An 18,203-nucleotide genomic window follows, 5' to 3' on the forward strand; every position below is an offset into this window, starting at 1 on the left:
TAATTCCAGCACTTTGGGAGGCTGAGGTGGGTGGATTGCTTGAGCTCAGGAGTTCAAGACCAGCCTGGCCAACATGGTGAAATCCCATCTCTACAAAAAAAAACACAAAATTAGCCAAGCATGGTGACAGATGCCAGTAGTCCCAGCTACTCAGGAGGCTGGGGTGGGAGAATCCCTCAAGCCCAGGAGGTTGAAGCTGCAGTGTGCTATACGTGCCATTGCACTCCAGCTAGGGTGACACAGTAGACCTCTGTCTCAAAAAAAAAAGAGAGAAGTCTTAATGTTAGAGCATTGAACAGCGGCAACTTTGAAATTATAAGCATTTTAAAATTAAGATGTGTGGGATAGAAGGATAAAGATATAAAATATAAGGTTAGAGAACTGAGGAGTCAGTAAAAGAGCTAATTTGGCCTCAAGAACTTTGATTCTGTAAAGAAATCCATCATTATCTTCTAGGAAAAATGATACCATAAGTAGAAGAGTTTGCAAGTTGCAGAAAATCAGTCTGTATATTGAGTTGCCTTTTAAATATACCGGTGATTTTTTTTCCTTCTTTTAGACCAGAGTCCCCAGAGCCTTGTTTTGAATAATGTTTATATTTTTTTAAAGATAGAAATGTGAATATTTGAGGAGATAAAAGAGTGTATTATAAAGACATAGCATTTAATTATTTGGGAAAATATTTATAACTTTTTAAATAATTTTCTGTCTTAGCCTGTCTTTTATTTAGGAAACTTTACCAAGTGAAACTCATAGAAAAACTGATATTATAGTGTGTGATAGAAGGCTTTGAAAGAAATGGAAAATATTTGCTATGTTAAAATTAACCTGAGGATAGTTTGATTGCAACTAAGCTGGCCTAGTCCTTGGCAGTGGTCTTTACAATTAAAGAATTTTAAGCAGTTCAGTTAGTGTAAATCTAAAGTTAAACTTCATTTTAGAGACAGGTCGCTGCTTTGCGCAACTCCAGGAGGCACCATTCACATATATGGAGTACATAGCCTAGGTGGTGATATGTAGTGCCACTGGTTCAGCTGATTACCCAGGGTGATTTTCAAAGAGAGGTGGAGGCAGAAGAACTCCCTGAGCCAGTCATTGTCTGTAAATTAAGTATTTGGGGAGAATGTCAGCTCTTTTATGCTGACCACAGATTTATTTGTCATCATCCTGCAGAAGAAAGTGCTAATCAAATCTACACCTACAAAAATAAACACCTTAATCTGTTGGAAAGTTTTAACTAATACCAGGTGATCCTCAGTGAGCACAAGCACATCACAACAGGAGAGTACCTCACAGGTAGAAGGTTACTGTTAGGAAGCTAGGCCTGCGTATGATTCATCTTCAAAAGGAAACAGACTGCTTGTTCAGGAGGACTTAGAACATTGTGTATCTTATCTAGAGCACCTTCTCATTCTCTTGCAAGAGAACTTCAAGCACAGTTTTCTTAACTAGGTTGAATACTTTCAGGTGATTTATTTTCAGGATAGCATGACTGTGCCCTCTAGCAGTTCATCATGAAAAATCTGAGTTTCACGATAACCAAATCTGACCCTTCATTTACTCTTACTTGCCTTTTTTCCTGATTTCAGTTTTCTGTGACTCTTGTACTTTTTCCTTGGTGTGCTACCTCTTTGCTTACCTGTTTCATTCTCTTTTATGTCTAGGACCTACAACTCTTAGGTATATCCAAAAAGATGTAAGCTTTTCCGCTCCGTGGTCCCTATTGTACTGCCACAGCTATTTCCATGGGCAGGTGACCCTCACTGACATCACCTCCAATTGACTCCCCAGTCCTTTTCTTAATTTCGATACATTCTGCCCACTCAGGAATGAATAAAACTCTTATTTAGGCTTACTAAACTACTGTAACCTACACTGATAGTGACCCTGAGCCAGTGGATCACATTAAGGTTCAGGAAATTAACAGGGATAGGGAATTGTGCCAGACCAATTCATAAAGTGGGGAAAACTTGTATTTTAGGCATGTAATTTAAGATGTTGCCATTCCTTGTAGGTCTGATTCAAGTAGCACTTTTGGCAAACACATCACCTCTTAGGTAATAAAACTTCAGAAAAGAAGTTCAGGGTATACAAAGGACGGTGAACTTTCTGGAGGGTGGAATAACACAGTTGAGGAGGCAGCAACTGAAATTTTAAACTGGTTGCCTGCATTCTGCTGTCTATCTTAACCCTTAAATTTATAACTTTGGTAATTTATTTCCCAACCCAAGGAAAACATGCCATTGTGAATGAGTATTACAGTATATGAGGTCTCACTGAGACAACAAACCTGAAATTTTCTGGTTTTTCAGTGAGTTTTTTTTTTTTTTTTTTGGAGACAGGGCCTTGCTCTGTCTCCCAGGCTGAAGTGCAGTGCATGATCAGGGATCACGGTAGCCTCAACCCCCCCAAGCTCAAGTCATTCCCCCACCTCAGCTTCCCAAATAGCTGGGACTACAGGCACATGCCACCACACCCAGCTAGTTTACTTTTACTTTTATTTTTTATAGAGATGGTGTCTCGCTATATTGCCCAGCTGGTCTCGAACTCCTGGCCTCAAGCAGTTCTCTCCCCTTGGCCTCCCAAAGTTCTGGGATTACAGGTGTGATTCACCATGTTTGGCCTTTATCATTTTTCATCACCATCAGACTAGGTTATCTTTTAATAGTTATTTATGCAACCATGTAAAGATGGATCCTGGAGAACTTGTAATGGAGTCTATTAGAGATATATTAATTTTTTATTTGGGAATGAGAGAGTAAGAATCCTTCCTTCCTGGCTTTGTGCATTTTAAAAAATTTATTAAAGATTATCATCTTTTTTGCCAGGCACAGTGGCTCATGCCTGTAATCCCAGCACTTTGGGAGGCCAAGGCAGGAAGATAGCTTTAGGCTAGGAGTTTGAGATTAGCCTGGGCAAGAGAGTGAGACCCTATCTCTACAAACAATTTAAAATTAGCTGGTCATGCTGGCCTGCGCTTTAGTCAAGTTTTCTTCCTCCAGTTTTATTACCTTTCTACTTGAGAGGCTGAGATGGGAGGATTCCTTGCACCCAGTAGTTCAAGGCTGTAGTGAGCTATGGTCGTGCCACTATACTCCAGCCTGGGCAACCGAGTGAGACCCTGTTTCTTGAAAAAGGATTAACATCTAGCAAGATAAAATTCATTATGTCTGGCATGTAAGCAAAGACTACCAGGCCTGAAGAGAAGTGGGAAAACATTATCTATAATGAGCAGAATACTCCATCAGTCAAAATTGACCCAGAAATTAGGATCAGAAGACCAGAACATTTAAAAAGTTACTATAACTGTATTCCATATGTTCAAAAAGTTAAGTGGAAATAGAGAAGATATAAAAAAGACCCAGGTCAAACTTTTGAACATGAAAACTACAATGTCTGACATGAAAAATACACTATGGTAAATTACCAGCAGATTAAATTTTGCAGAAGAAAGAATTGATGTTAGTTGAAGATATAGCAATAGAAATATCCAAAATGAAACACAGAAAATAAAGAATTTAAAAAATATGAAAATGGGACCAGGCGCAGTGGCTCACGCCTGTAATTCCAGCACTTTGGGAGGCCAAGGTGGGTGGATCACTTGATCCCAGGAGTTCGAGACCAGCCTGGACAGCATATGGAGTCCTTGACTCCCATATAAATAAAATAAAAATTTTAAAAATATGAAAATGGCATCTGTGAGCCTTAAGACAACTTCAAGGGACCTAATATATGTGTAATTACAGTCCCAAATGGAGTATGTTTTGGTGGGAGGAGAGGTTGCTGAGCCAGAAAAATATCTAAAGAAATAAAAGCTAAAGTTTTTCAAATTTGATGAAAAGTATAAACCCACAAATCCAAGAAATTTAAATATTTAAGTAGTAGATGCCAGTGATCCCCTTATCACTAACTTTAGAGAACTTCTTAAGACTTTAACCTCTACTCACCCCAAATCTCCATTCCTCAATGAAATTATTGTTTTTAAAGTGCACTTTTTGATAGGGGTTTCATGGGATTTCAGCTATCATGTTAACGCAGAACAGATTATACTGGATTAAAGGCTTGTGAGTTTCACAAATTGATTTTAATAGGATTTGGTTCTTAGTAGCATGGCTATTGCCCCCCATATTATATTGCTCAGGCTTATCTCTAAGTCTGTCATGATTTATTCAGAGAACAATTTGGTGACTGTAGCCATAACCATTTGTTCATATGGGGCATGGCTATGTATTTTCTTATTTCTTACTAACACCCGTGAGAAATACGTATATTTAATTATGCCAGTTGAATTATTGATATCATTAAGCAAGTATTTAGAAGACTAATTGCTTTGGAGGCAGAGGCAGGCGGATCACTAGGGGTCAGGAGTTTGAGACCAGCCTGGCCAACTTGGTGAAATGCTGTTTCTATTAAAAATACAACAATTAGCCAGGCATGGTGACACACACCTGTAATCCCAGCTACTCTGGACGCTGAGGCAGGAGAATCGCTTGAACCGGGGAGGCGAAGGCTGCAGTGAGCCAACATCATGCACTGCACTCCATCCTGGGTGACAGAGCGAAACAGTCTCAAAACAACAACAACAAACATTAATTGCAATATCAAAGAAGTGATATTTAAAAGCAACAATTCTTTAAACAATTTTTTAATTTAGCTATTCTGACCATTATTCAAATGTGACCAGATAAAACATGTTAGTAGAAATTAAATTCCCACAAAAATACTTGAAAATATCTTAGATGTACTTAAGTAATTTTCTTAGAAATAAATGCCAGGATGACAGTAAAAAGGTGGAGTAAGGACTTCTGAAACTTTGCCCTTTCAGAAAACTTGCAAAAATTGTTGTAGTCAACTTTTTCAGAACTCTGGAAATTAACCAAAGGCTTACAGGAGCCTACTGAGGAAAATTAGCAGACTCTGAGTAAGAATAATGAGCTTTGTGGTATTGAATTTGCCTATACTCATTTCCCAGTCTCACTTCAGCAGTGACCTTGAAGGATAACAACCCTGCATTCCTACTGTCTAGAGGAACAAAATGCAGCTGGAGCTCTGTAAGAGCCTTGATCCCAAAGAATTGTCATTATTTACATGTTTGGTGGTTCCCTGGAGGACACCAATAGGAAAAACTGTCTTTATTTGGTCTGGCCTGGGGTATGCCCAATGCTAAAATCCTCTCTGTGGGGAGTGTTTGTCTATAACAATTATAAACAATAATTTTAACTTCTCAGTTAACCATTGTTGATGAATAACAGTTGAGGCAAACAGTAGACTAATCAAAAAGCTTAAAAGGGCCAGATGCAGTGGTTTATGCTTGTAATCCTAACACTTTGGGAAGATTGCTTGAGCCCAAGAGTTCAAAACCAGTCTGAAGAAAATGGCAAAACTCCATCTATGTAAAAAATTTAAAAATTAGGCATGGTGGCACGTGCCTGTAGTACTAGCTACTCAGGAGGCTGAGGTGGGAGGATCACTTGAGCCGAGGAGATCAAGACTGCAGTGAGCCGTGATCGTGCCACTGTGCTCCAGCTTGGGTGACAGAGTGAGAACCTTCTAAAAAAAAAAAAGGAGAAACTAAATGATATGTTCATGAGAGCCTTGAAGAGCAACATATTCCTGGAAATATAGAAGGCCTACATGCATGCTTAGGGTTGTTCACATTCTCAGTGAAGACCTGGGACAGTCCCCACATCTAGCTGACCTTGATACTCTGTGCAAGCAAGAAGCGAAGACTAAGTCAGAGTTATAAACTGCCTTGCTGAGAACGCATGTCGCAGCACATGCAAACCCTCTTAGCAAAGACGGCTGAGCCCTTTGGAAAAGAGAACCTCTTCATAGAGGTTTAGTCCAAGTGTTTAAGGAAATCTCTGTTCAATTAACAGCTTGACCACTAAGCTAACCAAGTAGAGACTTAAGTGGCCACACTTAAGAACACGGACTTTACAGATTGAGTTCAGGAAAATTACCAAACAAATTGTAACAACTCTACAAGCAACAATCCTGGGGAGGGGGAAGAATCTGCTTTCTAGGGTTGCTATGAGACAGAATCTTGCTCTGTAACCCAAGCTGGAGTGCAGTGGCACGATCTTGGCTCACTACAACCTCTGCTTCCCGGCCGGGTTCAAGTGATTCTTGTGCCTCAGCCTCCCAAGTAGCTGGGATTACAGTGCCTTATATTATTTTTTAAATTAATTATTACTTTTTTTTTTTGAGACACTCTCACTCTGTCGCCTCAGCTGGAGTGCAGTGGCATGATCATGACTCAGTGCAGCCTCAACCTCTTGGGCTCAAGCAATCCTCCTGCCTCAGTTCCCTGAGTAGCTGGAACTACAAGCACATGCTACCATGCTGAGCTAATTTTTGTAGAGACAGGATTTCACCATGTTACTCAGGCTAACATTATTTTAAATGTCCAGTTTTGCAACAAAAAGATCACAAGACATACAAAGAAATAAACTATGGCTCACACAATGGAGTAAAAATGTTTCAATGGAAACTGTTTTCAATGGAAACTGTTCCTGAGAAAGCCCATGTGTTGGACTTACTAGACAAAGACACTTTAAATATATTCAAAGAGAAATGAAAAAGGAGAAAATCAAAACCAAAAATTGGTTCTTTTTTTTTTTTTTTTTTTTTTTTGAGGTGGAGTCTTGCTCTGTCACCAGGCTGGAGTGCAGTGGCATGATCTCAGCTCACTGCAACCTCCGCCTCCTGGGTTCAAGCAATTCTTCTGCCTCAGCCTCCTAAGTAGCTGAGACTACAGGCACGCGCCACCACGCCCAGCGTTTTTTTTTTTTTTTTTTTTTTTTGTATTTTTAGTAGAGACGAGGTTTCACCATGTTGGCCAGGATGGTCTCGATCTCTTGACTTCGTGATCTGCCCGCCTCAGCCTCGCAAAGTTTGCGATTACAGGCGTGAGCCACTGTGCACGGCCTTTTTTTTTTTTTTTTTTTGAAACGGGGTTTCACTCTTGTGGGAGTGCAGTGGTGCGATCTCGGCTCACTACAACCTCCGCCTCCCTGGTTCAAGCAATTCTCCTGCGTCAGCCTCCTGAGTAGCTGGGATTACAGGTGCCCACCACCACGCCCGGCTAATTTTTTTTTGTATTTTTAGTAGAAACAGGGTTTCGCGATGTTGGCCAGGCTTGTCTTGAACTCCTGACCTCCGGTGATCTGCCTGCCTCGGCCTCTGAAAGTGCTAGGATTACAGGCATGAGCCACCACACCTGGCCCAAAAATTGGTTCTTTAAGCGGATCACAAAGTAGACAAACCTTTAGCTAGACAAAAGAGAAATAGAAAACAATTAGTAGCTGGGACTAGAAGTGTGCACCTCTACACCTGGCTAATTTTTTTTTATTATCTTTTTTGTAGAGACGGGGTCCCACTATGTTAGCTAGACTGGTCTCGAACTCCTGGGCTCAAGCAGTCCTCCTGCCTCAGCCTCCCAAAGTGCTAGGAATCCAGGTGTGAGCTATTGCACCTGGCTGAAAGACAGTATTATTAAGGAAATACTCCCCAAATTGATCTACAGATTCAATGCTAAACCTATCAAAATTTCAGCTGCTTTTTTGCAGAAATTGGTAAGCTGATCTTAAGTTTCATATGGAAATGCAAGAGATCCAGAATAGTCAAAAGAATCTTGAAAAAGAACAAAGTTACAGACTCAAATTTCCCAATTTCAAAACTCGCTACAAGGCTGCAGTTATCAAGACAGTATGGTAGTGGTATGAGAATAGACATACACACTTCGGGAGGCTGAGGCGGGTGGATCACGAGGTCAGGAGATCGAGACCATCCTGGCTAACACGGTGAAACCCCATCTCTACTAAAAATACAAAAAATTAGCCAGGCGTGGTGGGTGCCTGTAGTCCCAGCTACTTGGGAGGCTGAGGCAGGAGAATAGTGTGAACCCAGGAGGCGGAGCTTGCAGTGAGCCGAGATCATGCCACTGCACTCCAGCCTGGGCGACAGAGCAAGACTCTGTCTCAAAAAGAAAAAAAAAAAGAATAGACATACAGATTAATGGAATGGAATCAAGAGTCCAGAAATAAACCCAATTGATTTTCAACAAAGGTGCCAAGACTGTGGAATCAGGAAAGAAATCATGTTTTTAGCTTATGGTATTGGGCACAACTGGATATCCACATGCAAATGAATTAATCTGAACCCCCACTTTACATCAAAAAAATTAACTCAAATGGATCAAAGACCTACATGGAAGAGCTGAAACTATGAAACTCTTAGAAGAAAACAGATTTATATTTCTTTTTTTTTGAGACGGAGTCTCGCTCTGTCGCCCAGGCTGGAGTACAGTGGCATGATCTTGGCTCACTGCAGGCTCTGCCTCCCGGGTTCAGGCCATTCTCCTGCCTCAACCTCCAAGTACCTGGGACTACAGGTGCCCACCACCACGCTGGGCTAATTTTTTACATTTTTAGTAGAAACGGGGTTTCACCGTGTTAGCCAGGATGGTCTTGATCTGACCTCGTGATCTGCCCGTCTTGGCCTCCCAAAGTGCTGGGATTACAGGCGTGAGCCACTGTGCCAGGCCGGATTTATATTTTTTTATCCTTGGGTTAAGCAACAATTCCTTGAATATGACACCAAAAGCAGAAACAACCACAGAAAAAGTAGTTAAATGGACTTCATCAAAGTTAAAAAGTTTTGTACAATATCAAGAAAGTAAAAAGAGGCTGGGCGTGGTGTCTCATGCCTGTGATCCCAGCACTTTGGGAGGCCAAGGCGGGCGGATCATGTGAAGCCAGGAGTTTGAGACCAGCCTGGCCAACATGGTGAAACCCCATCTCTACTAAAAATACAAAAATTAGCCAGGTGTGGTGGCACACACCTGTAATCCCAGCTACTCGGGAGGCTGAGGCAGGAGAATCACTTGAACCAGGAAGGCAGAGGTTGCAGTGAGCCAAGATTGTACCACTGCACTCCAGCCTGGGTGACAGAGACTCCATCACAAAAAGAAAAAAAGAAAGTGAAAAGTGAACTCAGGATGGAAGAAAATATTCACAAGTCCTGTATCTGACAAGTGTCTAGTATCCAAAATATATAAAGAACTCATAATACAACAATAAAAAGACAACCCAGTTGAAAAATGAGCAAAGGATATGAACGGACACTTCCCCCAAGAAGATACACAGATGGCCAATAAGCACATGAAAAGATGCACAAAATCATTAGCAAATGCAAATCAGAACCCCAGTGAGATACTACTTCACACTTCTATTAGTCTGTTTTCACACTGCTAATAAAGACATACCTGAGACTTGGCAATTTACAAAAGAAAGAGGTTTATTGGACTTATGGTGCCACGTATTTGGGGAAACCTCACAATCATGGTGGAAAGTGAAAGGTACGTCTCACATGGTGGCAGACGAGAAGAGAGCTTGTGCAGGGAAACTCCCATTTTTAAAGCCATCAGATCTTGTGAGACTCATTCACTATCATGGGAACAGGGCAGGAAAGACCCGCCCTCATAATTCAATCACCTCCCACTGGGGTCCTCCCACAACACGTGGGAATTGTGGGTGTTACAATTCAAGATGAGATTTGAGTGGGGACACAGCCAAACCATATCAACACCCATTAGGATGGCTATAATGTAAAAATAGAAAATAATGAGGCTGGGCATGGTGGCTCACGCCTGTAATCCCAGCACTTTGGGAGGCCGAGGCAGGCGGATCACCTGAGGTTGGGACTTGGAGACCAGCCTGACCAACATGGTGAAACCCTATCTCTACTAAAAATACAAAATTAGCTGGGTGTGGTGGCGCATGCCTGTAATCCCAGCAACTCAGGAGGCTGAGGCAGGAGAATTGCTTGAACCTGGGAGGTGGAAGTTGCAGTGAGCCAAGACCGCGCTATTGCACTCCACCCTGGGCAACGAGCAAAACTCCGTCTCAAAAAAAAATAGAAAATAATAAGTGATGAGAATGTGGAGAGACTGGAACTCTTAGATTGCTGGTGGTACTATAAAGTGGTGCTACCACTTTGGCAAACAATTTATCTCTTCGCCAAAATATATACCCAAGATAATTGAAAATATGTCCACACAAAAATTATTCGTATTAGCAGAGACAGCCCAAATGTCCATCAGCTGATGAATGGATAAGCAAATTGTAAAATAGTACTTCGCATAAAAAAGAATGAGGTATTGATACATGAATGAACCTTGAAAACATTGTGTTAAGTGAGAGAGGCCAGACCTAAAAGACCACATATCGTATGTTTCGTTCATATGAAATGTACACAAAAGGGAAATCCATAGAGAAAAGACAGCAACTAGGTTAGTAGTTGCCAGGGGACAGAGGGAGAAGGAATGTGGAGTGAGTGCTAAGGGGCACAAGGGTTTTTTCTGGGTGATGAAAAAATGTTCTAGAATTAAATAGTAGTAATGGTTGTACAATTTTGTGACTATCATAAAAACCACTGAAAGCCAGGCATGGTGCCCCATACCTGTAATCCCAGCACTTTAGGAGGCCAAGATGGGGTGGATTACTTGATGCCAGGAGTTGGAGACCAACCTGGGCAACATAGCAAGACCCCTATCTCTACAAGAAATAAAAAATGAGCTGGGCATGGTGGCGCATGCGTGTAGTCTCAGCTGCTCAGAAAACTGAGGCAGGAGGATTGCTTAAGCCCGGGAGTTTGAGGCTGCAGTGAGCTATGATCACACCATGGTACTCCAGCTTGGGAGACAGAGTGAGACCCAGTCCCTAAATAAGTGAATAAATAAATAAAAATTACTGAATTATATAGTTTACTATGCTGAATTTTGTGACATATAAATTATCTTTCAATTAAAAATGCCGTCATTGTAAGTAATAGTTAATGCCCCATTAATCATGGCATTGTTACATGCTGTGCAGAGTAACTCGAAGTACATAATATACATACAGATACATTTGATAGCACGATGTGTATTTAACTCTAAAGTAAAAGTAAATACTTCCCGCTATGAGATTACTTTCTTATCCCTAAAATTTTTTTTAGAGTCACACTTATTGTGGTCTTATAATGCCTATATAGTAAAATTCTTATCATTAAATTTAACTTGTTGTATTTTGGTATGGTGAGTTGTTTGAAAAACATCTCATTTAAACTTACATGTTGTCTTTAAAGGAGCAAGTACAATGATGATGGACACTTAGGAAAGGGAAATTGTTCACTTTGACTTTCCATTAATTACTAATGTTACTGCAACTCCCTAAATTTCCTTGGGAATTTGCAAGAGTTTGTAAAATACAATATTATGTCACTATTTCAGCTTTTTTCATAGCCATTTTATACATAAATTTTATAAAAATTTTGTTCATATGAAAAAATACAAATGTATACATAGCTAAAGATAATTTTGTATATATATATATATAAATACATTTCATTTTATATATATAATTTTTTTTCAGGCCAAGCAAATAAAGTAGCCAAAGAAGCTGCTAACAGATGGACTGGTATGTACTATAATAATGCTGATAAACTATAGCTAAACTCCCTTCACACTTACTGCGACGTGAAATTCAGATACCTTGTGCTAGCTTTGTTCAAGAAAGGACGTTAATGAAAAATGTATGCATTACTCAGATGTTTACATATTAAATCATTTCAGTTGTTTAAGGTTTTTTTTATAATCTTATGAGTCATTTTGTAAAGCATAAGATATTTTTGTAAAACTAATGATTGCTTCCAGTTTAACTTTTGTGCAACTTTTCCCAAGATAAGTCACTTGGGCTAATCACTTAACTTTCATATACATTAATGTAAGATACACTTTTAAGATAATGAAATCTTAAAGATTTATCATCTTGCTAATAATAATAATAATAATAATAATAGCTAAGGTTTGTTGAGGACTATTTGCCAGTTATTGTAATGTCTATGGTTCATTCTCATTTTATCTCCATGATAATCTTGTGAGGTAGATATGATTATTATCCCTAATTTAGGAGACAAAACTAAGACCCTCAGGAGTCCAAGGCCTCACATGTGTCAGACAGCAGAACAGGAATTATAATCCAACTATTCTGGCTGGACTTAAAATGACTATGTTTAGTCAAAGGCGATTAGTCACTGGAAGAACAGACGCTGGAGCCAGGTTTCTCTGACTCCCTGTCCAGGCCTCTGTTTCACACAAAAAATATAATAATTTTTTTTTCCTACTCTATTTTAGAATTAAATAGACTGGTAAAATCAATAAATTGGCCTTTCGGATTTTTTTTTCTGAAATTGCAGTTTTATTTATTACAAAGTTATTTCTTAAGTAAGGTAATGCTTTAGTGATAAGAACAGAGGGTGAAACAGCAAACTGACATGAAGTAAGTGTCCCACAAAGTATAAATAAATGTGGATTTTTAGGTTAAAAAATAAGATACGAATCCAAGGTGATTTCCCCCAGTATTTTCAACAAAGAGGCTCAGCACACAGTAGGCACAGGCAGCATGTGTGTGTAGTGGGAGGAACGTGGCTTTGAAGAGAATCCAAGCTGTTCTCCTTACTTGCTGTGTGACCTCTTGACCCTCTCTCAGCCTACTTCCTCATCTGTTCAATATGGATAAATAATACCTACCTCCCATTTTGGGAGGATTAAAAAAGACAGTTTGTAAGCCCTTCAGCACCATGTTGGACACGTAGATAAATACTCCCCTTTTCCTTTTCTTCTCTTAAAAAAGTTCATGTTTTCCAATAGATCATAAACTTCCAAAATTATAATTGGAAAAACATTTGGAATGGCTTTTTTTTTTTTTTTTTCCTATCCTATTAGCTGCAGAAGAACCTGGGACTTTTAAAACCATGAGGAAGAAAGATATTTTTAGAACAGCAGAAACAGCTGTTAAGAACCATATTTCCATTTAAAGTTACAACTTACTCCTTCCAGCTTAATGTGTTATGAAAAGACAGAGATAAGAGAGAAAGCATCACACCTCAGAAAACCGCCACCTTCACAACAAACAAAAAGAAAACAGTAATAAGAATTATTTTTTTCCTAGTCTATTTTAGAATTAGGTAGATTGGTAAAATCAATATAATTGGCCTTTAGTTTGTTTTTTTAATGAAATTGCAGTCTTACTTATCATATAGCTTTTAAAGTTTGTTTTAATATTCATATTAAAATTATCATATAGAAAGAAAGTTTGCTTTATTTTTACTTTAAAAAGTCCTGGCCGGGCGTGGTGGCTCATGCCCGTAATCCCAGCACTTTGGGAGGCTGAGGCAGGAGGATCACTTGAGGTCAGGAGTTCGAGGCCAGCCTGGCCAACATGATGAAACACTGTCTCTACTAAAAATACAAAAATTAGCCAGGCATGGTGGTGCACACCTGTAATACCAGCTACTCAGGAGGCTGAGGTAGGAGAATTGCTTGAACCCAGGAGGCAGAGGTTGCCGTGAGCTGAGATGGTGCCACTGCACTCCAGCCTGAGCAAGAGTGAGACACTGTCTCAAGAAAATAAAAAAGCCCTTAAAAATGTAGCTAGAATTGAGAATATATACTGTTCAACAATTCAGTATCTCAGTTCTATAGGATGAGAGATTACCTCAGAGTCTAAGTATAGAAATGCCACATCTAAATGTTTTATGATATTAAATACACTTTAAGTGTGACTTCAATTATATCATATGAAACCTTGCTTAATAATTAAGATGGTGAGGTTTTTGTAAACACATATGAGAGGAATCTTAATGAGTGAAGAGGGACAGGTGTTATGAGGGCCCAATCTAGATTCATTGCAAATGATATTGCCCATCCTATTCCTATAGGTATCTTTGCTGTGTCACCATATAAATCAAACAGAAATTCTGCCAGTCTTAAGGTTGTTTCTTTAAAAGAAAAAAATTATTCTATATCCATTTATAAAAATTTCTACATTAAATAGGGAAATTATTTGACAGAGAATGAACTATCAAGATTCTCAGTGACATTTTATCTTGAAGGCCGACATCCAGTAGCTCAAAGAAATGTTTAATCAGAGTCTTCTTTGAATTGGTCCATTAGGCATTGTTGTGGAGAGGTTTTTATTTGTTCTTTTTCTTGCTTTTAACCTTTGAATGTTTATAATGAAATGGTTTCTTATCCTCCTATGAATCAGGAAATTCTTCCTGTAGAGGCTGTTCAATAGTCTTACCCTGGTGCCTCATTCTCATTTCTGATCCAGGTTTGAAGTTTGTTCCCTGCAAGCTTCCTACATTGTTGTATCTGTTCTCTCATTTCCTAGAAATCTTTCTGTATTCATGAAGCCTATCCTGTAAGCTATACACATAAGACTTGGCCTTTTCTCTCTGAGACACCTATCACTTTGTAATTGTTTAGTAATAAATTATTTTTTTTCACTCTTATGTCAACTTGAAGGCATAGGTTTTTCACATTCTGTAATACCTGCAGTGCACCTGATACTTGTCTTATGTAGCAGCAGACATAACATTTGGATGTGATTAGCAAGAATGTACTGGTTGGGCAGAGACTGGTAAAAATTATCCTAGAATATCTTATGGTGTTATTTTAACATTCTCTCTTAGGTTGTTAGGAAAAGTAAAGATTCATTTTAGATTGTTACAAAGAGTAAAGATCATTTTAATATCTGTTGACATTCCATAACACTTTGATTGAAAGAAGTTAATTTTGTTAACATTATTCTATTTGATGCAATAGTATTCTCCATAAAATTCATTCCAGAAAGGTGTTTATCAATATTTGATACTTGGAAATAAACTTCCATAGAAAAAATATTTTAAAAAGTGATGAAACTCCATGTATTAGTTTGCTAGAGATGCCGCAACAAAACATCACAGATAGGGTGGCTTAAACAACAGAAATTTTTCTCACCATCCTGGAGGATCAAATTTCAAGATCAAGATGTTGGCAGGTTTGGTTTCTTCTGTAGGTCTTCCTTCTCCCTGTGTCCTCTCACAGTTTTTCCTGTGTCTCTCAATGTGTCCAAATTTCCTTTTTTTTTTTTTGAAATGGAGTCTTGCTGTGTCGCCCAGGCTGGAGTGCAGTGGTGCAATCTCAGCTCATCGCAACCTCCACCTCCCTGGTTCAAGCAATTTCCCTGCCTCAGCCTCCCAAGTAGCTGGGATTATAGGCGCACACCACCATGCCTGGCTAATTTTTTTTGTATTTGTAGTAGAGACGGGGTTTCACCGTGTTGGCCAGACTGGTCTCTCGAACTCCTGACCTCAGGCAATCTGCCTGCCTCGGCCCCACAAAGTGCTGGCATTACAGGTGTGAGCCACCGCAACCAGCCAATCCTTTTCTTCTTCTTTTTTTTTTTTTTTTTTTTTTTTGAGACGGAGTCTTGCTTTGTCGCCAGGCTGGAGTGTAGTGGCGCGATCTCTGCTCACTTCACCCTCTGCCTCCCGGGTTCAAGCGATTCCCCTGCCTCAGCCTCTGGTATAGCTGGGACTACAGGCGCACGCCACCATGTCCAGCTAATCTTTTTGTATTGTTAGTAGAGACAGGATTTTACTATGTCGGCCAGGATGGTCTCGATCTCTTGACCTCGTGATCCTTTTCTTATAAAGACACCAATCCTACTGGATTAGAGCCCACCCCAATGACCTCATTTTAACTTGATCACCTCTTTAAAGATCTGTTTCAATATAGTCACATTCTGAGGTAGTAGGGGCTAGGACTTCAACATACAAATTTGGGGGGAAATGATTCAGCCCATAACATTCCAGAAGAACCTATTCTAACCCTTTACTTCATTATCACTACTAATAGAGTGTTTAACATTTTACAGAATACTCTGACAAGCTATAAAATCTTATACCATTATTTTTTCTGTGAGTGTAATACATTTTCATCATAAAGGTTGTGTATGTACATTAAAGAAATGTATGAAATTAAGAAAAGAAAGGCTGGACACAGTGGCTGACACTTGTAATCCCAGCATTTTGGGAGGCCGAGGTGGGTGGATTGCTTGGGCTTGGAGTTCAAGACCAGCCTGGGCAACATGGTGAAACCTCATCCCTACAAAAAATACAAAAGTTGCCGGGTATGGTGGTGCACGCCTGTTGTCTCTGCTACTCATGGAGCTGAGGTTGGAGGGTTGCCTGAGCCTAGAAGGTGGAGACTGCAGTGAGCTGAGATTGCACCACTCACTGCCCTCCAGCCTGGGAGACAAAGCAAGATCCTGTCTCAAGGGGAGAAAAAAAAAAAAAGGAAAAAAAATCCACTGTTCCTCCCACCCTCCCTAGTGCAGCCACTGTGAGCACACTGGCACGGTCCTGCCTCCCTCACTAGCTTCCTGATGAGTAGACATTTAGATTGCTTTTATTTTTTCTATTATGGCACTGGGATAAAGACCCTTGACCAAAAGTCCTTGTACACAGTTTGTTTTATTTCCTTGGGATAAATCCCTTGAAGTAGACATACCACTTTTTTTCAGTCGTTAATGCATTTTAAATCCCCCCAGGAGATGCTGAGGACATTTCTGTTCTTAGTCTTAAGAGAACCCCTTTCCCTGCTCCCCACCCCCTCTCCCTAGTGCTGGCCTGATTGTCTGGAAGCCATTACTGTCTGTAGGACAGGAAGAAGGGTCTGGAGAGAATGTGTTCCCTTTGGGAATAGGAGCAACTTTAATTCCTGAGGCAACAGTCCTGGCCTCTGCTGTGGAAATGTAGAAGAGACACCATTAACCTGTCCCTGTTTTTCTATTATTCTTAAGTCTGGTATTTAGCAGCAAGCAGCTTACAGAATTTTTAAATATGAGATCTATTAACTTGTTCAAAATAGTATTTAAATACTTTTTTTTTTTTTGATACGGAGTGTCACTCCTGTTGCCCAGGCTGGAGTGCAATGGTGTGATCTCGGCTCACCACAACCTCCGCCTCCCAGGTTCAAACGATTCTCCTGCCTCAGCCTCCCGAGTAGCTGGGATTACAGGTGCCTGCCACCAACCATGCCCGGCTAATTTTTGTATTTTTAGTAGAGATGGGTTTCACCATATTGGCCAGGCTGGTCTCAAACTCCTGACCTCATGATCACCCTGCCTCGGCCTCCCAAAGTGCTGGAATTACAGGCATGAGCCACCGCACCTGGCCTTAAGTACTTTTTAATTAGTTGCCATTACTCTTAAAAATACAGAAAACTCCTTATTTTGATATATCTGAAAGTTAATAGAAGGAAGTAAAAGAACAATGAAGATAATTATACTTGAAATGTTTTATGATTGTGTTTTTCTCAAAATTATTTCTCAATTTTCTTTATAGATAACATATTCGCAATAAAATCTTGGGCCAAAAGAAAATTTGGGTTTGAAGAAAATAAAATTGATAGAACTTTTGGAATTCCAGAAGACTTTGACTACATAGACTAAAATATTCCATGGTGGTGAAGGATGTACAAGCTTGTGAATATGTAAATTTTAAACTATTATCTAACTAAGTGTACTGAACTGTCGTTTGCCTGTAACTGTGTTTATCATTTTATTAATGTTAAATAAAGTGTAAAATGCAGATGTTCTTCACCCCTTTTGGTAGATCAAAAGCAGGATGATAACCATATCCCCCCAGTGCTCATCAAAGTAGGACAATAAAAATCCATCCATCTCAGTCCAGGCGGATTTACAAATGATTTTTTTTTAAGATCAAAACCATGACGTGATAATGCTTTAGTTTTGTTTAAATATTAATATTAACTATTAAGGGTGTATTTGGGCTGGGCATGGTGGCTCGCACCTGTAATCCCAGCGCTTTGGGAAGCCGAGGCAGGCAGCTTCACTTGAGCTCAGGAGCAGTCACTTGAGCTCAGGAGTTCAAGACCAGCCTGGCCAACGTGGCAAAACCCCGTCTCTCTTAAAAATACAAAAAGTAATTTCAACTACTTGAGAGACTGAGGCAGGAGAATTGCTTGAACCCAGGAGGTGGAGGTTGCAGTGAGCTGAGATTGTGCCACTGTACTTTAGCCTGGGCAACAGAGCAAGACTCTGTCTCAAAAAAAAAAAAAGTGTATTTGAAGGATCCATCATACATATACACACACCTAAATGCTTGGAAATAACCTTTAAAATCCTAATGGCTGCTCCCCTATTTCCCAACAGTGACTGAACTCAGTATTCTGCATTATCTTTGCAAATTTCCCACAGAAAAAAATACAGAAAGTTGGTATTCCTCAAATTTAGTTAAGTAGTAATTCCTCAGACATGAAAACTACTTTTTTCTTTTGAGTTTTTGATAACTTTCTATTGGAAAGAACA

General features: G+C 39.7%; 1 protein-coding gene across 2 annotated transcripts in view; it reads left to right on the forward strand.

The window, feature by feature from the left end:
• Positions 1-17,559, forward strand: part of MND1 (meiotic nuclear divisions 1) — a 70,768-nt gene extending 53,209 nt beyond the window's left edge. For both annotated transcript variants that reach the window (XM_019025087.3, XM_055385103.2), the window contains exons 7-8: positions 11,418-11,462; positions 17,218-17,559. In XM_019025087.3, the coding sequence (XP_018880632.1) occupies positions 11,418-11,462; positions 17,218-17,324 (152 nt within the window). In that variant the 3' untranslated portion in view covers positions 17,325-17,559. The remainder of the gene's footprint in view (positions 1-11,417; positions 11,463-17,217) is intronic.
• The last annotated feature ends 644 nt before the right edge of the window (positions 17,560-18,203 follow it).

This window comes from Gorilla gorilla, chromosome 3 (genome assembly GCF_029281585.2).
Source record: "Gorilla gorilla gorilla isolate KB3781 chromosome 3, NHGRI_mGorGor1-v2.1_pri, whole genome shotgun sequence".
Lineage (NCBI taxonomy): Eukaryota > Metazoa > Chordata > Mammalia > Primates > Hominidae > Gorilla > Gorilla gorilla.